This window comes from Colletotrichum paranaense (assembly GCF_030867605.1).
Source record: "Colletotrichum paranaense strain IMI 384185 chromosome Unknown Scaffold_6.1, whole genome shotgun sequence".
Lineage (NCBI taxonomy): Eukaryota > Fungi > Ascomycota > Sordariomycetes > Glomerellales > Glomerellaceae > Colletotrichum > Colletotrichum paranaense.
The window spans coordinates 3,040,106-3,064,565 of NW_026848964.1; the positions used below are offsets into that span (position 1 = coordinate 3,040,106).

The 24,460-nt window shown below is 54.7% G+C and overlaps 11 protein-coding genes across 11 annotated transcripts; 5 read left to right on the top strand and 6 right to left on the bottom strand.

Annotated features, from left to right (window-relative positions):
• Nucleotides 1–602: 602 nt before the first annotated feature.
• Nucleotides 603–1,559, top strand: CPAR01_08675 (ER protein BIG1; the record flags this gene model as incomplete). Its single annotated transcript, XM_060492943.1, has 3 exons — nucleotides 603–697; nucleotides 772–1,361; nucleotides 1,420–1,559. The coding sequence occupies 3 exons, from the start codon at nucleotides 603–605 to the stop codon at nucleotides 1,557–1,559; spliced, it is 825 nt and encodes a 274-aa protein (XP_060349313.1).
• A 422-nt stretch (nucleotides 1,560–1,981) lies between these two features.
• CPAR01_08676 (uncharacterized protein) lies at nucleotides 1,982–2,530 on the bottom strand (the record flags this gene model as incomplete). The annotated part of the gene is made up of 2 exons (XM_060492944.1): nucleotides 1,982–2,179; nucleotides 2,345–2,530. The coding sequence occupies 2 exons, from the start codon at nucleotides 2,528–2,530 to the stop codon at nucleotides 1,982–1,984; spliced, it is 384 nt and encodes a 127-aa protein (XP_060349314.1).
• A 330-nt stretch (nucleotides 2,531–2,860) lies between these two features.
• CPAR01_08677 (cyclophilin type peptidyl-prolyl cis-trans isomerase/CLD) lies at nucleotides 2,861–3,989 on the bottom strand (the record flags this gene model as incomplete). The annotated part of the gene is made up of 4 exons (XM_060492945.1): nucleotides 2,861–3,057; nucleotides 3,249–3,400; nucleotides 3,470–3,596; nucleotides 3,665–3,989. 4 exons carry the CDS (start codon nucleotides 3,987–3,989, stop codon nucleotides 2,861–2,863), a joined length of 801 nt encoding a protein of 266 aa, XP_060349315.1.
• Nucleotides 3,990–4,499: 510 nt separating this feature from the next.
• CPAR01_08678 (30S ribosomal protein S13p/S18e) lies at nucleotides 4,500–5,001 on the top strand (the record flags this gene model as incomplete). Its single annotated transcript, XM_060492946.1, has 3 exons — nucleotides 4,500–4,502; nucleotides 4,559–4,603; nucleotides 4,690–5,001. 3 exons carry the CDS (start codon nucleotides 4,500–4,502, stop codon nucleotides 4,999–5,001), a joined length of 360 nt encoding a protein of 119 aa, XP_060349316.1.
• A 254-nt stretch (nucleotides 5,002–5,255) lies between these two features.
• Nucleotides 5,256–6,800, bottom strand: CPAR01_08679 (membrane dipeptidase; the record flags this gene model as incomplete). The annotated part of the gene is made up of 4 exons (XM_060492947.1): nucleotides 5,256–5,796; nucleotides 5,854–6,226; nucleotides 6,285–6,497; nucleotides 6,560–6,800. The coding sequence occupies 4 exons, from the start codon at nucleotides 6,798–6,800 to the stop codon at nucleotides 5,256–5,258; spliced, it is 1,368 nt and encodes a 455-aa protein (XP_060349317.1).
• A 2,053-nt stretch (nucleotides 6,801–8,853) lies between these two features.
• Nucleotides 8,854–9,243, bottom strand: CPAR01_08680 (uncharacterized protein; the record flags this gene model as incomplete). Its single annotated transcript, XM_060492948.1, has 1 exon — nucleotides 8,854–9,243. The coding sequence occupies one exon, from the start codon at nucleotides 9,241–9,243 to the stop codon at nucleotides 8,854–8,856; it is 390 nt and encodes a 129-aa protein (XP_060349318.1).
• A 364-nt stretch (nucleotides 9,244–9,607) lies between these two features.
• CPAR01_08681 (uncharacterized protein) lies at nucleotides 9,608–12,375 on the top strand (the record flags this gene model as incomplete). The annotated part of the gene is made up of 4 exons (XM_060492949.1): nucleotides 9,608–9,653; nucleotides 9,715–9,896; nucleotides 9,955–11,401; nucleotides 11,453–12,375. 4 exons carry the CDS (start codon nucleotides 9,608–9,610, stop codon nucleotides 12,373–12,375), a joined length of 2,598 nt encoding a protein of 865 aa, XP_060349319.1.
• A 721-nt stretch (nucleotides 12,376–13,096) lies between these two features.
• On the bottom strand, nucleotides 13,097–16,389 carry CPAR01_08682 (uncharacterized protein; the record flags this gene model as incomplete). Its single annotated transcript, XM_060492950.1, has 4 exons — nucleotides 13,097–15,354; nucleotides 15,404–15,632; nucleotides 15,689–16,072; nucleotides 16,168–16,389. The coding sequence occupies 4 exons, from the start codon at nucleotides 16,387–16,389 to the stop codon at nucleotides 13,097–13,099; spliced, it is 3,093 nt and encodes a 1,030-aa protein (XP_060349320.1).
• Nucleotides 16,390–17,449: 1,060 nt separating this feature from the next.
• Nucleotides 17,450–18,100, top strand: CPAR01_08683 (polyketide cyclase/dehydrase and lipid transporter; the record flags this gene model as incomplete). Its single annotated transcript, XM_060492951.1, has 1 exon — nucleotides 17,450–18,100. The coding sequence occupies one exon, from the start codon at nucleotides 17,450–17,452 to the stop codon at nucleotides 18,098–18,100; it is 651 nt and encodes a 216-aa protein (XP_060349321.1).
• A 607-nt stretch (nucleotides 18,101–18,707) lies between these two features.
• CPAR01_08684 (uncharacterized protein) lies at nucleotides 18,708–21,302 on the bottom strand (the record flags this gene model as incomplete). Its single annotated transcript, XM_060492952.1, has 4 exons — nucleotides 18,708–18,717; nucleotides 18,772–19,289; nucleotides 19,347–21,207; nucleotides 21,292–21,302. 4 exons carry the CDS (start codon nucleotides 21,300–21,302, stop codon nucleotides 18,708–18,710), a joined length of 2,400 nt encoding a protein of 799 aa, XP_060349322.1.
• Nucleotides 21,303–22,670: 1,368 nt separating this feature from the next.
• CPAR01_08685 (uncharacterized protein) lies at nucleotides 22,671–22,817 on the top strand (the record flags this gene model as incomplete). Its single annotated transcript, XM_060492953.1, has 1 exon — nucleotides 22,671–22,817. One exon carries the CDS (start codon nucleotides 22,671–22,673, stop codon nucleotides 22,815–22,817), a length of 147 nt encoding a protein of 48 aa, XP_060349323.1.
• Nucleotides 22,818–24,460: the final 1,643 nt, after the last annotated feature.

A 24,460-nucleotide genomic window follows, 5' to 3' on the forward strand; every position in this document is an offset into this window, starting at 1 on the left:
TGTTTTGTTTATCGAAGGTCTGCGTACGGTCCGACTCGTGACTTTCTTGCCCATCCCGATGAGAGTCTCTTGTAATTGTCCCTCGACGACTGCGAGCTGCTCAGTGCAGATATACCTTCTTGACATGCATGAACTCTTGAAGAGCCTTGAGGAGCCCGGGAGTGAGCTACACTATATTCATTAGAAATTGGAACGAGTGGTCATTCATATGCATTATGAATGTGGATTGTGTTGGAATGTCGATACCGCATACCATGAGAATGTAGATCTTGAAGCATCAAAAGCTATAGTTGAGTACAACTGGCGAGCGTTTTGATGAATTAAGGCTGCACCGCAGGTGCATCGCTCTTGTAAAACGATATGCAGGGGCGGGGCAGGTAGTGACCTTGATGAAACTGCCCTGAAGAGGCCTTGTTGGATCGCGATTGCAGAAATGTATTTAAGCGGGAGTGGGTGTAGTTGCTGATTACGTTGAGCTCGCATAGACGCATGTATCCAAGCTACGTCGTCCCTGGAGCTAATCCGCAGCATAACTCCTCGCAGAACGACGAAGGCTAGCCATCGCATTCAAACGGGCAAGCTTTCAACCACATCAACCAGCCATGCGTCTATCAAGAACAGCAGGCCTCATGGCCTTGTGCGCCTCGGTGCAGGCCTTCACCGACTCGTCGCCCTTCATCATGCTCTCGACCGCTGAGTACGTTTCGGCCTACCACCGAACCCTTCCATCCTCGTCATCGAACACTGCTAACATGCCTTTCTTCCCCTTAGGTTCGCGAAGTCCAACCCCGCTCAGCTTCAGACTCAGTCCCAGGTCGTCAAGGCCGTTCAGGGTCTCCTCTCCTCCTGCCCGACAGACCGCTACCTTCTCGTCTCCCAGCCCAACGTCAACGCGGCCGACATCCGCAACCCAGCCAGCGGCGACTGCCAATCGCCCAACCTGTGCCGCGCCATCTCCGATAAGGACGCTCGCGGCGTCTACAGCGTCGCCGAGGTCGTCGGCGAGGTGCCCATCGGAAAACTGGCTGATTACATCAAGAAGTCGTGCGCGGGCAAGACGGTCGAGGTCGAGGAGGCCAGGCTCGCTGCCCTCGGACGGGACGCGAGAGCCGCCACACTCGCCGACAACGACCACGCCCTGGGCCAGCGCCTCGAGAAGCTGCGCAAGGCGTCGGATTCGTACACCGTCATCTACCTCGCCAGCCTCTCGGAGCCCACCTACGAGGCCGAGTTCACCACCGAGCCTCTGCACGCGGAGCTCAAGCGCCACGAGGCGAGCCTGCGACACGTCAGGAGGGCCGACAACCAGACCGAGTGGCGCAAGCTGCCTCTTTTTGAAAAATACGTCTTCTTCTCCCCAGGTGAGTGATGGAGTCTCGTCGATTCGTGGTGCTATGAATGAGACTGACATGACCGTAGGCGTCTTCCACGCCATTATCGCCACTATTGTTCTCTTCAGCATTCTCGGTGTCGGTATCAGGGCTCTCGCCAGCCTCGAGATCCCGTACGGTGCTTTCGAGAAGGAGAACGGCCCTGCGGCTCACAAAAAGGCCCAGTAGATGTGAATCAAAATCGCCTCAAGGCATTTTTTCCAGGAGTGCCTCCTTCAACAACCTGTGTATTTCATTTGAGAACGTCGGGAGTTATCGGCTGGCTTTTGACAGGCATGTTTCGAGTAAAGGCGGAGGAATCAATGGGCATGATACTTAGAGAGCACAGGAAAGGGGCCCTGTGGTCTGTAGAGACCAATGTAGTGTTTTTCTCGCAAATGGCATGAAATGTATTTCTATAACAAATGGACCTTTTTTATCTTCCTCTGTTTGCCGCCCACCTCCCCTCCCCCCACAACAGAGAACCTTCATGCTTTGTTGTGAGAGGAGAAAAACGCCATGAACGCCTACTACAGCCTCGTCGGCCGTCTCAAATCAAAATTCTTCATCATCTCTCCAAACTTGGTCCCCCATAATCGGAGCGTTGCCTCTTAGACCAAGTGACTCGGCAGCAAAAAGTTAGCGATGCCCTCACGAATGGCGTACTCGTGTCCGCAGTTGCCGCAGACGAGCTTGCCCTCCATGATCTGCGTCTCCATGAGGAGGTGGTGCAGTTCCTTGAGCATCTTCTCGTCGCCCTCGAGTTGCTCTGCCGAGGGGGCCTCCGTGGGAAGTTCGGGGAAGCCCAGCTTTTAAGGTAACTAATTAGCAATCTGCACGTACATGAAACAAAAGAGATGGTGTAGTGGACGTATATGAGCTTGGATGATGTATAGAAATAAGACATCTTCAGGCGGAAGACCAAAATACGAGGGAAAATACGATGTAAGATAAAGTATGAGCAAGAGCCTTACCTCAGTTGCGTTCGTTCGCAGAGCGGCCCAGTCTAAGCGGGGCAGGACGTTGAAGAGAAGTTGGGGGTTGACCTCGATGTCGTCCTGCGCCAGCTCTGCGTCCTTGGGGTGGAGGGGGAACGAGGCCGCGGAGGACTTGCAGGCCTTGACCGCGCAGGTCAAAAAGTTGAGACTAAGCAGCTTCATATTTTTTCTCTTATTTTGTCTTGCGGGCGTCAGGTATGATCGGTTGTTCGCTATTCAAATGTAGAGGGGTGTTTGAGTTGAAATTTGGCCAGTACGGAATTTTTTTTGGTACCCCACACGTGATGCGCTTTGGGATGGGTGCTTTACAGCTATTGGACTATGCTTTAAGAGAATGCAAGACGTAGATACAACATTTTCAACATCACGACAAATTGCACATTCGAATATAGTTGACATATGCATGTGTTGGCCATTTCTTGTTAGCTGGCATTTGTTGTCTTGTATTTCCTGAGCCAAGTCGATGCCCGCTTCCCCCTGTCAAATCCCCCTTTACGCCATGGTCTTCTCGTAGCCGACATCTCTTGCGGCCCTGGACTTGCTGAACTTGATGTAGGCGACGATCGCAGCAACAACAACACCACCGAAGAGACCCTTCTGGATTAGGGACCAGCCCTCGCCGGAGCCCACCTCCAGCGGCGTATCCTCGTTGGAGTAGCCTGACGCCCACTCGCTAGTGCCGTATTCGCCTGCAACGAGGGGGGCGTAGCCATCAGCAAACCAAGTACGTTTTTGTGTGTTGTTTCATCAATTTCGGGAGGTCATCAGCGGGAAGAGTCAAGGTGGAATGGTGTAAAAAGTGTCGGGTTGATGATAAAACGAGGAGACAGCGAGGGACGACGGGTTGTCACAGTACGTGCTCAGAGTTCCACGTGGATACCTTCAGGGGGCACCTCCAGCTCTCCGCTCTTTGCGATCTTGATCGTCTTGGCGGGGCGGTCGCCGGGCTGGGTCTGGGCCTGCTCGATCTTCTCGACGACGTCGAAGCCCTCGAGGACCTCGCCGAAGACGACGTGACGGCCATCGAGCCAACTGTGATTGTAGAGTTAGCGCAACTTCGTGGGTATGGAGTGTTTGTAGTTGTCGGCGAGGTGTGCTTACGAGGTGATGACGGTGGTGATGAAGAACTGGGAGCCGTTGGTGTCCTTGCCGGCGTTGGCCATGGACAGGAGACCCTTCTTGGAGTGCTTAAGCTTGAAGTTCTCATCGGGGAACTTCTCGCCGTAGACTGCGGAGTTCCATATCGTCAGTCGTCACGCAGAACTGTGAAAGCGGTTTGGATTGGGAGCAACTCACTGGACTTGCCACCAGTGCCATCGCCCTTGGTGAAGTCACCACCCTGGATCATGAACTGCTTGATAACGCGGTGGAAGGTAGAGCCCTCGTAGCCGAAGCCCTTCTCGCCGGTGGCGAGAGCGCGGAAGTTCTCAGCGGTCTTGGGGACAGTCTTTCCGTACAGACCCATGGTGATGCGGCCGAGGGGCTCATCGCCGTGGGTGATGTCGAAGTAGACCTTGTGGGTGATCTTGGGGCCCTTGGCAGCCTCAGCGGTCTGCGCGAAGAAGGCCAGAGCCACTCCGGCGAGGAGGAGGGCAGAGACGAGTCTCTGAATGCTGAACATGATGGACACTGGGCACTGAACTCGATCAATTGGGGAAAGAAATTCAGATTCTGTGGATGCAAGTAAGAACCGTCTGGGAAGGGAGGAGAGGTTATCGCCAGAAGGGACAGTGTGTTAAATAGAGGGACCCTCGGAACCGTAGAGCTACGTTTCAAACTCCCCTCTCTGAAGCACGCGAATGAGGAAGTCGAGCTCGGACCCTGGTCGCCGCAACTGCCCAATGGGGGGAGGCAATCCGTGGAAGTGGATGCGTCCATGGCATAAAGGGTCGCCTTCTGGGCGGATCAGTGCTATCAATGCAGCCGGGCAGCCACTGGTGCCACTAGACTACGTGCAGCACCTGCCACCGCCGCGTTGCAATTGGATCCACTATTTTCCGGCGCCGACTCTCCGTGAGTGCATCGATGATTTCGAAGTTTCGCGATCCCATCATCAATTGCAGGTACCGGATCAGTCCGCGACGACGATAGTGACGCTCTTTTCGAGGACTCAGGTTTTAAATTGGAGAAAATGGTAAGATAGATATCTCATGACAGACACCGTAGTGGCAACTGACTGACCCTCTATAGGTTTTCATTCTAGGAGTCAACTTTTCCGAGCAAAAGCTCGTGAAGGTACGGCACCCCCTTCGCCTGCGAACGATAACGACCCAGCTGTAATACCACATACGACGGTGCTAACGATCTTATTCTCTTTATAGAAGGCGCTTGAGTCTTTCTTCGCTCTCGGGCCGACCACATCATCCCGCATTTTGGCCAAATACTCCATCTCCCCCATGTCCAAAGTCGGCGCTTTGCCACCGAAAACCGTCACGGCTCTTACGGCAGAGTTATCGACAATGACGATAGAAAGCGATGCGCGGAAGATCATTCAACAGAACGTCATGAGACTAAAGGATATGGGAAGTTACCGGGGAAGAAGACACGCCATGAACCTCCCCGTGAGAGGACAGCGGACGAGGACCCAGATCGAGTCGGCCAGGAAGCACAATTCTGCGAACAGACGATGGTAAACGCCCTTTGCGGTGGCTGTCGACTGGGTATTTGGAGAGCGAATGGGTTAGATTTTGAGGTGGTGCTCATTGCATGACCACCGAATGTACAACATAGACGGGTCTGTGGTGTGCCCAAACATGTATGACTATGAAAAACTATACCACTTGTACCATCAATTCCGGTTCCAATTTCACCATTGTCTTAGATACGCACAGGAGCGAAAGTTTGAGGCATCTATGGACCCATTGATACTGATTCTAGCGCACTGCCCCTACCACTTCGGGCTTGCGATATCATCCTCAAGAACAGGGTGGCCATCCTTTTGCAGCTTCTCGGCAACCGCCTCAACCTCCTTCCAGACGCGAAGAACATTTCCGCCAACGACCTTTGCCACGTCCTCGTCACTCAAACCCTGCCTCAGCAGCTCGGCAACAAGGCCTGGGTACTTGGACACGTCCTCCAGACCCTTGGGCACCGACGCAATCCCGTCAAAGTCGGAGCCGAAACCGACGTGGTCGAAACCGATAAGGTTGCCAATATGCAGGACATGCCTGACGACCTGGTCAAGCGTGGCGTTGGCGGGGACGTAGGTGGGCAGACCGTTCTCGTTGCCGGAGTCGACGCAGGAGATGAAGTCAGGCGCAAAGTTGACCATGACAACCGCGTTGCGCTCCTTGACGAGCTTCAGAACGTCATCTTTTACGTTGCGGGGGTGCGGGCAGACGCTGAATGCGGAGCTGTGGCTGTAGATAACAGGCGCCTTACTACCTTCCCAGTCCTTGCCCCCGAGGACATCAATCTGTGTCTCGGCGCTGTAAGAAATGTTAGAAACCATCCTTTGTAGGGATCAACGGGTCCTCGAAACCTACCTTGTATGGGAGAGGTCGACAATCAACCCGACACGGTTCATCTCGTGAATGAGACGGCGACCGGCAGGGCTCAACCCGTGCCACAGAGGCTCTGCCTTACGCAGAGGGCTTTCGAGCAGCGCGGCGTCGGCGAACTTGTTGTGGCAGTTGTGGGTGAGGGTCGAGTAGCGGACACCCAAGGCATGGTAGCGTCGGAGATTGGCGACAGAGTTGCCGATTTGATGCAGACCCTCGACGCCCAGAGGGGAGATGAGCTGGCCCTTCTTCCATGCCTTCAAAGCGGCGCCGCTGTTCGCGCTTGAGGAGAAGTCCTTGGGATAGGAGTCCTTGATGCGGGTCATGAGATCGATTTGGTCAAGAGTCCACTGGACGCCTACGTTCACAAGTGTTAGAGTTATAAATTCCAGATCATTCAAACGGTCAAGACTTACTCTCAGCATAGTTCTCATCAGAGAAGTCGCTGCCATTAGCAGGGCAAGGAGTGTAAACGCTCCAGAAAGCACCGCCGTTCTGGCCCTTGCGAAGCCTGGGCAGATCAACGTGGCCAACAAGACCTCCGTTCTCAAAGGGCTCAGTGAAGTTCTTCTCGTAGATGTGGTTGTTGAAGAATCCTCGGACGAGAATAGGGAGGTCATTGTGGCCATCTACGATGACGGTCGGTCAGCACTTCTCATCGTGTCGTACAGAATGCACAGGGTGGCCGTACCTATCAATGGAGTATGAGATAGAATATTGTGAGCCCTCTCCTCGACGGTAAGGGGCACGCCCCATGGCTTTCTCATTTGATGATAGCATGACTTCATAGGACGGACACCAAAGGTTAGTGTCACGAGCCACAGGGCGAAACAAGCAACAACGGCTTTCTTTGCAGGAGACGGAGTCTTGCGAGGAGGCAACTGGGCCTCATCGCCAGTCTCGTCACACATGAACTGTTTCTTTTCATCCATGGCGTTGGGTGTGACCTGGGTGACTAGCAATCTTAGGTCTGTGTCTCACGGCTATGTTATTCGTCAGCGCTGCTTGCCTCATTACACCATCATAAGTGCGAATAAGGAGTTGGCGATGTCATATGAACCCAGACAACTTACTGTCAATAGGGTGTCTGAAGACCGCCTCAAAAGGAGATACTGCCTTGTTGTGAAATTCAATGATCCTTCACAGAGGGAAGCCGAGGGGTTCAGACTACAGGCATGTTGCAATACATTTGGTTGATTAGGAATCACGTCACAGAGTGCCCGGGGTCAAAGCTCCGAGCTGCGATTGCGTGAGACTCTTATCTGCGAGTTGATCCCGGCGATAAGGGACCGTTTGGGAAGCTCCCAAAATCCTATCTGAGGACTTACTTAAGTTTGGACACGTTTGTAAGAATTTCTTATAGTCCCAATAGCAACGTTCATTAAGATTTCGGACTTTTGTAGATACTGACAAATCATGGATTGATTTACAGCCTGGTCATAGTACATTCTACAGTTCCTGATAGATCCAGTTGACTTAGTACGAATACCTTAGCCCGAGCTTCAGCAAGCCGTGCGAAAGTCAGCCTAGCAATTGTCGTAAGTTCTTGCGTAGCGTGAATTAAGGCCCAAACGATATCGTTTTCTCGAGAAATTGTTCTCTTGAGAATCTTCTTGAGTCTACAATGAAATACATGGTTGCATAGTTGGACAGATAGATGATTTTTCTTACTTTAGGACAGTGCATCAGAATCCGAAAGTAGGGGCAAGCATTGACTAGGTACATACACTAGAGTGGGCTTGTGGATTAGAATTTCGGGAACGGACCTCATAGACGGGAAGCTCCCAGTCATGACTTTACAACTTCGGATGATGGCTGGCTCTTGCGTTCAGTTGAGCCTTCCCCAGCCAACTCAGCGATGGAACGATTCCCATATGCTGGGCTGGGTGGGTATTGCCTGACAGACAAGATTACGGACTGTATGGGGCAATCGTTGGGTTTCGTCCTCGCTAAAACATCCTGCGTAGATAGGCCGCAGACCAGCCCTTGGTAATTATTAACAACGGCCTTTTGTCGTCTAGGGAACCGTCCCAGTGGCAACGAGGGTTCTCAGGGGTTAGAGGAAGGGGCTTGGTGATCGGCGACAATTCTCTTCAGTTTCAACTTAAGGCGGCAGTGGTCCATGGAAAGTCTCGTTCAGCAACAAAGAAGTGAACAAAGACAATAACCAATTCTGACGTCTTCAGAAACATTCCCTCTGGATAGTGACGAGGAAACCTTATCCCGGACTGCATAAATTGTGAAGATGATGCTTAATACGGCGCCAAATTGGCGGCGGCAACTGGTTTGGGAGGTCAGCCCTGTGAGAAGGGGGCTGAGAACGTCTTTGGGGTTCGCTTCGCAGGTGAGTGAATGAGCCGAGTCTCTCCAGTCCAGCTGGGAATAGCCCCATCGTTCTGCAACAGAGACGAATGCAGGGGGTTCACACAAGCTGTCCTTGCCCTGACATCGGTAGCTTTCTGCTTTGCTTCTGCTTGGCTGCCTCATTCAGGGTCATTTGCTTTGAATGGAGCATGACGGGGGGCAATTGGGGCCCTGACCAGTCACACACTGGGAAAGGAGATGAGTGGGGATCGGGCAGTGGCTGGAGCATGATGTATTTTTGGCTTCAGATGGCTCCTCCCATCATCATCGGCTTTTCAGCCAAGGTCCCAACTCCCCAGGCCTATCCGAGTCGCCCAGTGAGGCCGGCTAAGGGTCTGCCGCCTGAGGGCCAGCTTTCGTTCGATCGTTCGTCATGAGGCAGGGGGGCCAATGGAATGGAATGCCACGTCTCCAAGTTCAAACTTGAAGGACCAAGGCAAGGCACGCAAGCAAGGCCCCAATGACCGTTGCCATTGCAGCATTGCTAGACTGCTTTACGGATAGTGTCTCTGTAGCCCCGGTTCGTCGGGCAGATTGTTGGCAGTGGCAGAGGAGGAGCCCTCCAAGGGCATGAGGTATGCGTACCTACAGCAGGAGAATACCATGCTGCTGACCTTTGATCTAGGTTGATGCCGTGTGATGCCGTGTCACCGGGTTGGCTGCAGGAGGTGGATGATGAAGTGGGAAGAGGTGCCGCACGTCGTAAAGCTTCACTGATGGCCCTGCGGAGACCGAGGGACGCACAGCTGGACGCACAGTACCGATCCAGGTTCCTATTCCTAGCAATCTGGAGGCAGCAGGAGCCAGGAGGAAGGAATAGGTAGAGCATTGAGAGCAAAGCAAAGCAGCAGCAGGTGGAAGCAGCTTCTCCTTCCATCCTTTCTGCCCCCCCAACCTGAGGTGCATTTCAACCTTGAACCTTGAACCTGTCAGCAACCACTGACCACCAGCACCTTCACTCCAAAGCCTTTTCCATTTCTGCTCTCCAAAATTTCCTCCTCCAACTGGCATGTGCCCCTGACAAAGGACGACGACAACGAACACTACAGCATCTTGCTTCTACTTCACCTTCCTGCACCTGTCTCTTTTATCTCTCGTTTTGTTTGTTGCCGGCCGTCTTTTCCAAGAACAGTCTGCACTGCCGAGTCAATCGCGGCTGACGTATTCCTTCGCTTCTCGCAACCGACAGAAAAGCGTCTCTAATCTCGAGCCGAAAATACCAACCCATCTTTCCCTCCCACCTCCCGCCTCCTGCATAACGACTAAACGAAACATTTCTCGCCGCCTCCTTTTCTCTCTGCCCGCCAAACTTTTCAGCCTCAACCCGTATCAACACAGCATCATCGTCCGCGACAGGTAGGAGCTTTTAGGCATCATGCCGGGCTTCGAAGATTCCTTTTGGTCCAGCGACTATGCTGCAGGTAAGTCAACTGAATGCGCTACTGCAACCCCTCGCGCTTTGGCTAAGCATCTCCGCGCTAGGACTCGGCGTCCTCTTCAGCAAGTTGCAGCAAGGTGTCCAAGAAAATCGACAAGTCCTGACTGTCGCTCGAATGCGTGCCGAAGCCGAGGAGATTTACAGTCAGCGACTAGGAGATATTGCACCAAACGCAGACAAAGTCCAGGGCGGCTTCTCAAAAGATGATGGTGCCAGCGTTCGCAAGGTTCGCATAACGTCCCCACCGAGAGCTTTCCCGAGGCTCGTGCTAACCTTCATCACAGGCCTTCGATGGTGTTCGGACTGAGATGGAAGAGGGCGCCAAAAACCACAAGAAGATTGCTCAGAACATTCGGGACTTGGTCGTCAACCCTTTCTCGCGCTGGTGCGATGCCCACGAGTCGCGCATCCAGGACTCTCAGGATGAGCTGCAAGCTCGCATCAAGGCGCACGACAGGCAGGCCGAGTTGGTCAAGAAGCTGAGGAGCACCTACTTCAACAAGTGCCGACTGGTTGAGGATATCGAGGAGGAAACCAAGCTGGCCTTCCAGGACCCCGAGAACAGCCCGAAGAACAACATTCCCGAGATCAAGGTCTCCGAAAACAAGGAGCCCGAGCTTCACCCCCAAGAAGACGACGACGAGCCCATCGAGATCGGCGACGAGATCTACCAGCCCGAGCAAGTCAAGAAGATCCTGGCGCACATGCTGAACACCATCAAGCTCGGGGAGACCAAGGTGCCCATTCTGGGAACCTACCAGAACACATCGGCTGGTTCAGACATTGTCGAGTACCTGCAGAGGCACATGAACACGACGAGCGTCAGCTATGCCGAGAGAATTGGACAGGACCTCATCTCGAACGGATACTTGAGATTGATTGGCAACGTTGGCAGCACTTTCGCCAACAGCTCCAAGATGTTCTACCAGTGGCGTCCCAAGGCTTTCAAACTGTCCGGTATCCCCGATAAGAAGTCGCCTCTTGGTCGCACATTTTCCCTTCCTGCATCCGAGTCGTCGGATTCACCCGTGGTCGGAACCGTCAGCGAATACCTCGCCAACTGGAACGTCCTTAACAACCAACACCCCAACGAGACCCCACCGGAGCGATTGCGCCGTGAGGCCAGGGAAGCCGACGACAAGTACAAGGGTGGCGTGCGCAAGTTGGACGAGATGCGCTGCGATCTGGAGGAGACCATCTTCATTCACCTCCGCTTCCTGGAGCGCTGCGAACTGGACCGCCTCAAGGCCATCAAGACTGTTATCCTGGACTTTTCCGGTACCATCAGCAACGTCATTCCAAGCATGCAATCTGCTGTGGACCACATGATGCTTTTCCAGGAGACCGTCCAGCCTCTAGGGGACCTCAGATACCTACTAGAGAACTACCGGACCGGTAGCTTCATTCCCAAGGTGGTGGTGTACGAGAACTACTACAATAAGGTCGACGAGCAGACATTCGGAGTGGATCTCGAGGCAAGAGCGCGCGCGGATAAGAAGCGAGTGCCTATCATTGTCACCACCATTCTGACCTACCTCGATAACCACTACCCTGACCTTGAAGGTGACGAGGCCAGAAGGAATGTGTGGCTAGTCGATGTTCCACTCCAGCAGATTCACAAGCTCCGTGGCAAGCTGAATGACGGCAAGCCCGCTGCGGCCGAAGTTTTTGATGAGTTCGATATCCCAACTGTTGCGGCGCTGCTTAAGCTGTATCTCCTTGAATTGCCTGGTAAGAAAATCCCCACAGTTTTGCAGAAGCCATGTACTAACAATATTATAGACTCCCTCGTTTCCTCACACGTTTACGAGATTGTCAGAACAATCTACCAGACTCAAACCCAGGAAGACGATTCTGCTCGCGTGCCTGTGCTGCAACAGACGCTTTCGCAAATGCGTCTCACTAATATCGCAACACTCGACGCCTGTATGAACCACTTCACCCGCCTAATCGACCTTACCTCGGCTGATGAGACTTACATCGCGTCTTTGGCCACGGGCATTGCGCCCTGCATCTTGCGTCCTCGCACGGAAACCTCCTTAACTATGGAAGAGAAGCATGCTTACAGACTCGTTCGTGACCTCTTCAACAACAAAGACGCCATCTTCAGCGAACTCAAGCGTATGTCTACTGCTGGCCATGGCGGATCGATCAGAGACAACAATCGCCCCCGCGCAATCAGCACCGACGAGAGCAACCGGAGAGCCAACATGGAAGAGCGGAATAGAGCTCTGCTCGAGAAGGCCGCCGGCAGCCGTGGTCGCGCAACAAGCCCTGCCCCCAGCCCTCGTGGCCACAGACGTGACCGCAGCACGGGTGGCCCTGAGACTCGCTTCCCGATCCAGACAAGCCCACCTGCGTCGGCAGTCGACCGTCACCGCTCTAGCTTGGGCAGCGTTGTTGGAGCCAAGAGATCCAGTCTCGAGGTTCCCGGTAGCGAAACCAGCTCGCCAAAGGAGACGACAACCAATGGATCGGCGGCGGCGCCTGCGCCTGCAGCGGAGGGAGTCGCGGCCAGAATCAAGGCTCTGGAATCGCCTGTTGAGAAGCGTAACAGCCTGGGACGTAGCAGTGTTCGATACTCTCTGGACCGACACGTGGCAGCCGCACCCAGCGCAGGAACAGACAGCGGCTCGTCGACTCCTCGCGATTCCCTCACCGCGCCCCGCGGAGTGACGCTCGAGGACAAGCCCATGGATGACTGAAGCAAGCGTGTTTAAGCCGTGCCTCCTTGTTCTTCATGGCCATGAGATTTTCCTTTCTTTTTCCTTTCTTAATGTCTATTTTCTTCAAACCAAACTACACCCCCTTTTGTTGTGCGACGTGTGGACGGACGCTGGAAGGACTTATGTGCTACGGACGGCGGGTTTGCGGGGCAACATAAAAAAAAGGGGAATTCCACTTTTTGGCTGGTTTTGATTTTTCCTTTTTGGCGGTTTGAAACGCGAAACGACGGTGACGTTTGGGGAAGCGATTCCCTCGGTGTCCCCTTTGTATCATGTCTGTACGTAAACAAAACCCACGAGAAGAGAGAAGGAAGAGGATGAGGAGAGAAAGACGGACCCGACTGAAAGTGCCGGGGAAGGAGGAGCAGAGAGCCGGGAGGTATTGATAAGAGAAGAGGAGTACTCCTCAAACATTTAAAAACTTGATGTGTTTCTGTAATGGTGTGAAATGATGGGTGTCTTGTGAGATATGTGCGGGCCGTAGGAAAGAGGGAAAACAATATACTGGCATGCCACTGCCTCGCAATACGCTTAGTGTGCTGGACACAAGGTCTTCACCGTCACCCATAATCGTACTCGATCCGTATGTCATTCAACACTGCGCCTTTTTTATTCTACTATGCATGCAGGAGTTGTTGTCTTGCTCTCCATCTCATCCTTTTCACGACCTCTTTCGACCGCCCCCTGGCTTGCTCCTGCCTCAACCACTATCACCCGCAATCTCAGCCATCTTGGTCGTCTTCTTCTTTTTCTTCTTCTTGGGCACAACGACCGGCGGACCGGCAGCATCGAAGCCGCCCTCCCCGGACCCCTCAACAGCCGTCTCGGGAGGCGGTATCAGCGCGCTGTTCTCCCCGCCGCCGGCACTGTTCTCCGCATCGTCCGTCAAGAGCACAGCGGGCGGCGCGGCACCGCCGTCGGCGACGGCAGCCTTCTTCTTCTTCTTTTTCGTCTTGACCGCCGACCCTTCGGCTCCGCCGTCTTTTTCTGTCTTCTTGCCCTTCTTGGTCTTCTTCTTCACCACCGTGCCGGCAACGTCGACGCCCTGCGCAACCTGGATGCGCTCGTTGGCGCGCTGCATCTCGAGACGGAGCCTCTCGACCTCCTTCATCGCCTGCGCCATCTCAGCCTCCTCGCGCTGCTGCCGCTCATAGTCAAACGGCGTGTTGCTGGACGACGCAGCGTCGCCCTCGAGGCTGAGGGAGCCGAGCGTGGACGAGTCGACGTGCAAGAGACCCTGGCGGAGCTTCTTGGCGCGCGACTTTGTGAAGCTGTCCGAGTTGTTCTCCGACTCGTAGTTGCGCGGCGTCGAAACGCCGCTGCCGGCGAGTGTCTCGTCCGCGGCGATGATGACCCTTTGCCTCGGTCGCGGTTGCGGTCGGTTGATGGGAGATGTGGGACCGGGTGCCGAGGTGCCCAGCTTGTCGAGATCCAACTGCATTATCGGTATAGAGTCTATATCGAGATCTGGGCCGTTCTCCTTTTGAAGAATGTTGTGTATCGGGGTCGACGTCCTGGGTGCCGCGTCAGGGGCAGCGATGTAAAACGGATCATCGCGGTTGCGCTCATTGCGCTCGGCTTTCCTCCTGGCCACGATGTCTGCGTCCAGGTAGCTGTCTTCCGTCGCCTGCTGCTGGTACGAGCTGACAACCTCCTCTGCCGGGACGTCGGCGATCCTGCTGATGGCTGGTTCGGAAGAGGATATGCTGGTAGGCGCTGGGCGCTGGTGGTAATATACCTCGAAGTCGTCCGCCTCGTTAGCCTCCATTGGTATCACGTCAGCCTGGGCGAGCAGATGTGCCAGGTTCGGGTGAATAGGTTCATCGAGGTCCAAGCCTTCCGGCATGGGAACGTTTCGCTGCGCTCCAACAGCGACGGAATTGAGCTCCCATCCTTGGAACAAAGATGGAATGGCCTGTGTCAACAGCAACGGAGGATCCTGGTGAGTATCCTCAGTTGACGCTGCCTGACCAGAGGCCGCCTCCGCAGTAAGCTTCAAGAGTTCAATAAATTCGACGGATCTTTCCTGAACTTCAAGATTCGGGTGAAGAGCAAGCGGCTCCAACGTGTGAACAACACGCGCCAAGAGCAACGAGATCTTTGTTTTCCATTCAGGAGTCCACGGCTGGCCTTCGTTCCCTGCAATGTAGGCGAATATCTTCGTGACACCCTGCAGACTTGTCGTAAGAATATCGGGGATAGTTGTGCGAGATAATGTGCGTAGTAGGTTTCCTAGAGTGTCTTCAGGGTATGCTAGCTGGTTTGCGTACTCTCCAACCAACCAAGACGTCGACTTGAGCGATGCTGATGAGAGCGAGTGGCCGGCGGGTGTGTCCGCATTCATTTGTTGGATGATGAGGTCGGCCGCCCGGACCGCCGCCCCTCGTAGCGCATGTACCTTTACCGCGACGTTCCTCAGCTCGTCTCCGATCCTTCCTGATACGTCCCCAGCGGTTGATTTTCCAGACGCAGCGACGGAGTCGAGTTCGGTCTCAACTGATCGTGGCGTTGGCGCCATGCGGACAAGCTGAATAAGTACGTCGATGTACCAGTCGAAGTCAGTCAAGCTGCTGTAGTTGTTCTGCGAACACATGGTCAGGATCCGTCCGATGACGTCGCTCCTGTAGTCGTCGGGAAGCGGTGGCTCTTCCTGAGCCTTCGTCGGTGAGTGTATCTCGATCTCTGCTTCCTCCTCCGAGTCCATTCCTGTGTCTGGGCCGAGGGATGCCCCCGGTCGGTCCCTCTTCGGCGCAGATGACTTGAGCTGCTTCATGAGACGGCTCACGATGGACACCAGGTTGTCACTGCTGACCATGCCCTGAACGAGGTCCAAGGCCTTGATACGGATAGTGATGTCAGCACTGTCGATACACTCAAGAATGACATCTTCTTGTTGCGCCACCAAGAACGGGTGTGTCACGACGATCTTGTTGAATGCAAGCAGCGCAACATATTTCACTAGCCCGTGTTAGGTTTCAAAGTTTATCCGACGAGGATTAGGACTCACGGTTCGGGTCGCCGTCCACCATGATCATGCCCCTGAGCTTGTTCACGCAGAGCGTCGCAATTTCTTCTCTGCCTGAGACGTCATCTGCGCTGCCTAGAATACCCCCCTGGATGATGCCGTTGATGCACTCGTAAAGTAGCGACATGGCTGGTGTCGTCCGGATCAGCTCAGTCAGGGGTGGCAGCAACTTTCGAACAAGGCGTGGTTCCAACGGCGTCAAGGTCGCAAACTAAATCCATAGTCAGCAAAACCATACAGCAGCAAAATCAACTCAGCCAAACATACCAGTTTGATGAGCTTGATGGCCATCCAGTTATTACCGCCATCGACAAGGAGCTCAAACAGCCTGGGAGCCAGCGGCAGGAAATCGTGCGGTCTCCTCCATCCCAGCTCGCACACCACGTTGACGATGGCCGCAGTGACACTCGGGTCCTCATCCTTGTCCATCAGCCGTTCCTTGATCTTGGGCCACGCCGCGCGCAGCGTCTCGGGGTACACCAGCGCCAGGCGGTACAGCGTCACAATGGTCTTCTTGCGAATGGCCGGGTTCGAGTGACCGAGGCGCGGGAGGAGATCGGAGAGGGTCGAGAGGGCGAGGGAAGGGTTGATGATGTGCGGCAGGGTAGCCATTGGTAGGGAGATGGTGGTCGCTTGTGTCGACGAGAGGTCCTGGAAGCGCAGCTGTCAGTCTTACTCGTCCCGTATGTACTATCCAACAACCTCCGCCCCCTCCTCGGGCGCAAGATTGGGACGGGTAGCATCACCTTCTTCAGAAGATTCGTAGCAAGCATGAGAACTTCGGTATCAGGTCGGAAGCTCTGGACAGCGGCCAGGTACCCGACCCTCTTCTGATGGTACTTTTGCGACGACATGACCTCGAGGACATGGAACGAGGCCCACGACATATCGTGACCAACCATTTCGAGGTAGACCAGCTTCAGCAGCGCCGTCGCCTTCACGTCTGGCAGAGGGACCCAAGTCAGCATACCGTTCTCTCTTGTTCCCCAAAGATGCTAGCCCCCGCGGCCGAGAGAGGGAGTGTCTGGCTCACCCATGTCCTGCCCGCGAACTTCTGCGCGACATTCCTTCAAGCTGTTCTGTATGTACTCGCGCTCGTTGCCTTTATGGTTTCGCAAGCCTCTGATGAGGTCGTAGAGGGATTTCTCGAACCTGAGGCAATGCGTCCGGTCTAGTCAGCGCGCTGAAAGCTCCCTTGCGGTGCAGAGTATGGTGACTTGGTTTTTGTTTATGCGAACGTCCTCCACCTCCCTAAGAAAGAGAGACCTACATCTTGAGAATGACAACAGCCCCACGCTAGGGGCGGAAGGCAGCCTAGAGAGGGCAAAAGGTATTGAGTTTCGGAGCGAAGTATTGGGGGGGGGGGCGGTTCGGTCAGGTACTCCGGGTTCTATGGTACATTGTGGATGGAGTTCGGCTCCGGTGGTATTGTGTCGTCGTCTTCGTTTGTCGTCGCCGTCGCCTTGGGGGTTAATGTCCAAGGGATGTCAGAGTAGGAGATGCGGGACGGTTGATGGCGGGCTTGCTGTGGCTTGCCAACTTGGCTTGTGGAGAGAGCTGTGCTGTAGCGCTGCTTGCTGCTCGATAATCCAAACCCCACCAAAGCCCAGCCCGATAATGATGTGCTGGGGCTCCACGACCTACCCAAGGTAAGGTGGTAAGGTATGTTGGTACTGTGTCTATGAGCTTCCCGCGCTATCGGGCACTGTATGGCCGGTGCAGACCGCAAACCCAATCCCACTAACACCGACCGACAGCTTCTCTCTAATCGTCATTGCGTCCAGCTCCACGACATTTTTCTTTGGGACGAACTCATTCGGCATTTCGGGCGGCGCAACAAGAACCTCGCGGGAGGGCTCTGTATAAACACACTCGTTCTTTACTATTTCCATCAGCAGCATTGTACATCGAGCGCAACAAGCATAGCTCATTGACTTAATACCGACCTCCCACATCCTCCAAACCCACATCGCGAACCTCGAAACCTCCCACCAAACTCCCCCGAACCCACGACCAAAGAACACCACGATGGCAACCGCAAGACCCCTCCTCCGCCTCCCACCCCCATTACGAACCTCCCTCACCTCTCGGACCCGCCTCACCACCCCCTCCCGCCGACCCTTCTTCAACCTCCCCAACCTCGCACCCTCAACCACCCCACAAGTCCTAACCGCAACCCGCACAATGCCCTACCCCTCCACCCAACTCTACGACGTAATCTCCGACGTGGACGCCTACCAGACCTTCGTCCCCTACTGCGCCGCATCCCGCGTGACAGCCTGGTCCGCACCCGACCCGGACCCGGCGAACGGCGGCCGGCGGTACCCAACGCAAGCCGACCTCCGCGTCGGCTGGGGCGGCTTCGAGGAGACGTTCACGAGCAGACTCCACTGCGTGCCGGGGAAAAGCGTCGAGGCGATCAGCGGCGCCGACGTGGAGGGTGCGAGTCCCGGTAACGGAGGCGAGGGCGGCGCCGTGTTTAGGAGCTTGGTTACAAAGTGGCAGCTGAGGCCGCTTGCCTCCGGGACGGGCACCGAGGTGGATCTGGTGATTCGGTTCCAGTTTGCGAATCCGTTGTACTCGGCCGTCAGCGCTGCGGTTTCTGAAAAGGTGGCGGGCGTCATGATTGAGGCGTTCCAGAAACGTGTAAAGGCGGTTTTGGGTACTCCCAGACTATAAAGGGTTCTTACCCGAACTTCTCTGTAGAAGAGCTGTACAACATGTAGACTAATAAAGGCATGGGAAAGGCTTAGAAAGTAAAAGTCGTCGTGAGGTCATTGTCAAGAAGTGAATATATAAAACAGTGCAATGTTCGTTTTCGTCGCCAATAATCTACCACACCATAACTTGTCTGTGCAAGAAGAATAAACCAAAAGAATAAACATCTACCAAATGGGCCTCACAGTCTTGTCCTCCTCTTTTTGCGCCATGCCTCGAAAAAAAAAAAAAATTGTCGTCCCCCTAGCTTGCCCCCCATGATGCATGCAATGCTCCGCCAAAACATGTACGGTCTCTCTCTGGGGCAAAAGGTGTCCCGCCCTCACGCAGCTCATACTCCGGCATACATGCGTTATAAGATCGTCGAAATGAACCGTGGTTGCCGTAAGATGCATTTCGGAGGCTCGATCTGACTGACGGGAATCTGAATAATGTGGAAAAAGAAGGCGCGACAAGGTATCATATGTAAAAACAAAAAAGGACCCCCAGCCCGGCAAGTTCGTTGAGTTGTGTGTGATCATAACAGGTCTTTAGAGTTCAAGGAAAGTTCCGATATGCGCGCTGGTGATCATTTCTTCCTACGCATCTGTTAGCGCACAGCATCAGCGTGGCAATAATATTTGGTAACTTACTTCTTCTTGGGAGCCTTTGCAGCACCGCCGGCCAAGAAATTGAGCATCGAGCCTTTAGCTTTGGATTTGTGCTTAGAGGACTTGCCGGGCCCCTCAACCGTAACGATGTTGGCAGGCATGCCGTGACCGCCGGGGCGTGCGCCGGGACCGACCCAGCCCGGTGGGGGAGGTGGCTGTGGGCCGCCGCCGCCAGGCCTGCCACCTGGAGGAGCCATACCCGGAGGGAAGCTACCCATCCGAGCATGACCGTGTTGCCTCATGCCTGCCATATGCGCCATCCTCTCTCTGGTGGCAGGGTCGAGCGGCATGCCATGCGGCGGCATAGGCATGCGCGGAGGCGCCTTATCCATGGGCCACATTCGCATCTCAATGGTCCAGTCTGGCTCGACCACCTTGTCCCAGACCTGAGGCAAGATGATTTCGCCATTAGGCCCAATCAAATCGTAGTGACCCTCTTGTACATGCGGTCCGATGACGTCCACGTGAATGAAGGCTTGTTTAATGAGCTCTTCCATACCCTAAATCAAGGTCAGTTTGACGCCAGCGAGAGCAAATAGTTTGTAAGGCAAACGTACTGTCCAGGTTGAGCACAAGTGGAAGGGGAAGCTGAATTTCCTGCCCACGGCATCCTTGAACTTGATAGGGGCTTTGTCTTTGCCCTTGTTCTTGTCGGCCTCGTACTTGGCTTTGGCCTCTTCGGTGTACTTCTTCTTGAGCTCCTCGTCGGCCTTCTTAGCAGCGGCGGCGGCGGCAGCAGCCTCTTCGGCGGCCTTCTTCTCAGCCTCCAATTTGGTGCGAGCTTCAAACTCAGCCTTGGCCTTCATTTCCTCCTCGTACTTCTTCTTGGCTGCCTCAGCCTCCTCGGCGGCCTTCTTCTCGGCAGCGATTGCGGCTTCGGCCTTCAATCTCATCTCCTCCTCGTACCTCTTCTTCTCCGCCGCAGCCTCCTCGGCGGCCTTCTTCTCCGCCGCAACCTTGGCTATCCAGTCGGCTTCAGCCTTGGCCTTGAGATCGGCTTCGAGCTTTGCTTGCGCCGCTGCAGCCTCGGCAGCTGCCTTCTTCTCGGCCTCCATCTTGGCACGGGCTTCGTCTTCGGCCTTCTTGCGCATGTCGTCCTCCCATTTTCTCTTGGCTTCGGCCTCTTCGGCGGCCTTGGCTCTGGCATCGGCCTCAGCCTGGATTGCCTCCTTGAGACGTTGCCTCGCTTCGGCTTCGGCCTTGATGCGGGCCTCTTCCTCAAGCCTCTTACGCTCAGCCTCGGCCTTCAACTCGCGTTCCAGCCTCTCCCTGGCTTCACGCTCAACCTTGGCCATGGCTTCCTGGTGAAGCTTTTGTCTCTGCTCCTCGGCTTTGCGTTCAGCCTCGATAGCCTCTCTGGCTGCCTTTTCGGCCTCAATCTTTGCCTTTTCAATCTCCTTTTGCGCGAGCTCCTGGGCCTCCTTCAGGGCCTCCATTCGTCGCTTGATGTTCTCTTCTGCTTCTTTCCGAAGCTTCTCCTCCAGCTCTTTCTGCTTCTGCTGCTCTTCCTTCTCAGCCTGCATCTTTTTGAATAGCTCGAGTTCTTGTTGGAGCTTCTTCTTCTCCGGGTCCTCTTTTGGTGGCGGCTCGGGTGCGGGGGTCTTGGACGGTTGCGGTGCTTCTGTAGGGGGAGGGGGAGGGAATTGTCCGCCCATGTACTGCATGTGGTGTTGCATCTGTTGATAGCCGTGTGGGTTGTAATGGGCCGGTGGGTGCTGTTGCTGGTACGGCATCATATCGTATCGTCCGGGCTCTCCTCCGAAGTAGCTTTGCCCACTGTGACTCGACATTGGTGAAAAGGCATTGTGATTGTAACCACCATATCCCAACATCCGGGGTTCGGGATGGCCGTATGGGCTCGGGGCGCCGTAGCCGCCTACGTGACTTTGAGGGTAGCCAGCCTGCGGGTGACCACCACGACCACCATAGTAGGAAGGATGCCCCCCATGGCCAGGCGCCGGTACGTGACCGTAGCCGGAACGGGGGCCAAAGGGGGACGCGTAGTCGTCGTTAGAATCCAGGCTTTCGGTTGGGGTCGGCACTGGACCGGGCCGATACGGGTATTGGATGGATGTACCGGGGGGAGGAGCAGTAGGTTGGGGGATGTGGTGTTGACGATATTGGACTGCGCGTTGTTGCTGCGGATGATGTTGTTGATGGTGATGTTGCTGATGATGTTGCGGTAGCGCCGGACGAGAGTATCGGGGAGCACCGTCGTTTGAGGCCGAGTCGTCTGGTTCAAGATCCTCGGAGTCTGCTATGGAAGAATCTGTTTCCGAGACTTCGGAGGAGCTGATACCTTCAGTTTCGTGATGGTGGCTGCCTTGGTAGTACGACTCGTCTTCACTTGCTGAGGTGGATTGAGACGCTATGGGCGCGGACGACAGATGACCCGGGCGTCGATATGGTTGTGCTCGTCTTCCGGTTGTGTTAGTTGACTGGTGTATGGTGAAAGCCACCAAGTCGATTGGTCCCTGGCGTAGTTGAAAATATAAGACTTACGCGGACGACATGAGGAAGTCTGTGGCGAAGAAAAAGACCCTTTACTCACGACGATCTCGCAAGAAAGTCGGAGCAAAGGGGTGAATCGAGCGAGGACGTGGGATGAAATAGGGTGGGCGAAAGTCAGGGTTCCTCTATGGGAAACCGACAGGAATTCGGTGTCGAGGGCACGAATGTGATGGTGTGTAGGTCGGGTACAGCGTTCGTCCTGGCGCAATTCGCACAAGGGTGGTGGGTGGATTCCAAGAAACGAACTGGTGGCGGAAGAAGGAAAGGGAGGACAGGATGGGTTGACGGTTAAGATTGAAAGCAAAGCAGAGCGATCAGATGACAGCAGCGTAGAGCGGTAAGAGAGGCGACGGCGGCGGCAGACTTGAAGAAAACAAAGTTTCTGTGCGAAGGACTGAGTTGCAGGACGAGTCGAGACGAGACGGACGGTTTGCGAAAATTGAGGGGTGGGCAGGGCGGCAGTCGGTGGGTGGATATTCGTTCGTGGGCTTGGGAATGTAACCAGGGAAGCCCCCTGCTATTTGGCGAGATCGTGCAGTTGGGCGCAAAAAGAAGCGCGATTGGGTGCAAGGAAAATTGTGGCAGCTGGGCAGCTATTGCGGGTCTAGTCGACCGCTCCGTTTAAGACAACCTTTTAGGTAGACAAGGCCAAAGCCAAGGCGTACGGGGTACAAGAAGGAGTGCTGTGTAGTAGGCACGAAGTACACCTCATGCACAACCTAAGCCGCGCAGCCAGGTCTGGACGAATCGGTATGAATTGGCAACTCTGAGCCCTAAAGAGAGATCCTTAGAGAAGAAAGCCTGTTGGGATGGCGATGCGATGTGATGTTCTGCGCTGCGATATGCGATGCGATGTCCACAGCAGAAGTACCTTGCTGCGTCGAGAGGTTGAGAGGTCGAGAGAAAAAGTGAGGGTGCCAGACAAATGGAAGAAACCCGTCCCACTTTTGGACGGAGCGGGAGGAGAGGGAATCTCGTGCTGGGCACCGCAATTGCCTGATTAAGCGGTTGGTCTTCAGGGATCCGGTAGCCGACAGACGGGGGTTGTCGGTGAGAGCGAAACCAAAAAGCGGGCAACGGTCGACACAGCGGACCAGTCCTCGGGCTTCAAGCACTAGGTACTTTACGGAGTAGCGACTAGAAGGCGTATCCGTCCGTAGTGCCGCGTTGTGGGAGTACGCAGTAGCAAACTACCTAGACCACCTTGGGGGTACTGATACCACCTAAGCTACAAGCCTCAGATCAGCACACATTCCGGTGAATCATGTGGAATGAACACACAGACACAGACACGATAAAATAGGCATGGAGAAGGGAGGGGAGGGCGACGGGGTGGAGGGGAAGCGAATGTACACCAAGAAAAAAACACAATGGCTCTTCTGGCGGTCACTACGACCAGCCAGGGCGAGCCCGACCCAACCCCGCCATCCCATCCCATCCCATCCTGTCAGCCCGCTCTCAGGCGGTACAGGCTAAGGAAAGTACTGGTAATAGGGACTTGGAAAACGGTCAGGTGAGAGGGAATCGTTAACCAGGGCACAAGCCAAATTGACCAAGAGTTGTGGTTGGTGCAGGCAGGCTTCAGTGATCCGAGGTGCCAGAACGAAGAAGAAGAAGAAGCCCTGATCTTCGCATCGCAAACGCCGTGACCATCGCCGGGCAGAGAAAACGGGAGAGAGGACGGGGCACCAAAGGCACCCATCGGTCCCATCCATCGTATGGGGACGGGCAGGGAAGGGAATACCAAGAGAGGCGCCAGGCGGGCACGAGGAAGGGATGGGTGCTGGCCTTGCTGGGTGCTGGGCTGGGCGACGGTCTCGACCCCCTTGCTTTGTTGTCCCACTTGGGTGCCCCGGGAGATGGGCCATGGCCCATGGACGACAGATCCAATGGACTAACAGAATAAAGTGGGTGGTCGATTGTCATTCAATGACTGTCAGCAGTGAGCACTGCTCCGCTGGCCGGGGGTTGCGTCGGCCGTACATAGAATCGTCAATGTCGGGTGTGTCATGGACTTGCCATGTTGCCCCTCCTCTACGCTATTGTGTATGAGTCCAGACAGCCACTGACAAGCTGGTCCATACATAGTTGGCTGAGCCTCCAAGGCAATTGTTGTCTGGGGTGGCTGTCCGTACCTTACTTCCACAAGATAGGCACAACGACCATCACAAGTAACAGTACTGGGAACGACGACAATAGAATGAGGGGTAAATGTAAAGTAAACAACACAATCGACATCGGCAGCTGGCCGAGGTAACGGATAGTTTGTTGTCCTGCGGACCGCCTGCAGGTAGCCGGCACTTGACAGCTTCTTGACAGGGGATACAGACAAAGATGCAGATAGAGAATTGCAATCCAAGTCAAGGTACGGAAACACAGATGAAGAACGAGATAACACCACACACTTGCGTCGGTATGAGTAATGTGTTGGGTGTGGGATGGTGAGGAATTGCAGAGACGCGAGGAAAGTTGAAGCGCGACCAGAAGAACGATGGAAACCGTAACTAACGTTTCACGTACCTTGTTTACTTGGTTCCCCTTTTTTGGTGGTGGTGGTGGTGGTGTGGTGAGGTTTGAGACACCTTTTTGAGGAAGGATGGGTAGGACCTGAGACCTGAGACCTGACTGGGACGGGCGATGGCAGATCAGACGCAAAGGGTCGTCTCTTTTGGGATGCGGCGATACAGAGCACGGAGTAATTCGTATGGTGCTCTTCTCCTTCGTGTTAATTTAGGTTGCTCTCTTTGGCGGGGTGATAGGTAGTTCGAACGACCCGAGGTTGGTTCGGATAGGCTTGGAAAGGCAATTAGGTCAGGAAGACAGGAGATACTGTGACTTGGTACCGAGAGAATGCACCTACCCACAGGCGACTACCAAGTACCAGCTCTGTCAGTTCTCAATGCGCCGTGCCTGGGCTGGTCCTGCGCCGGACTGTTCTGGCCGGGGAAGAGTGGATGTCTTTTACTTTTTGGTGGTTCAATGTTTCGGTGAGGAACGTGCTCGAAGCGTGGCTCCGTTGCGGGACGGACCTCTTTAGACGTTCGTTTATGCTGGTGGGGCTTCCGGTTGAGAGGGTACTGGAGTAAAGTAATACGGAGTGTATGCTTTGTCTGTCTCGTTTGCGAAAATGGCGCGAGGATCCTTTGACGCCGTTGGTGCT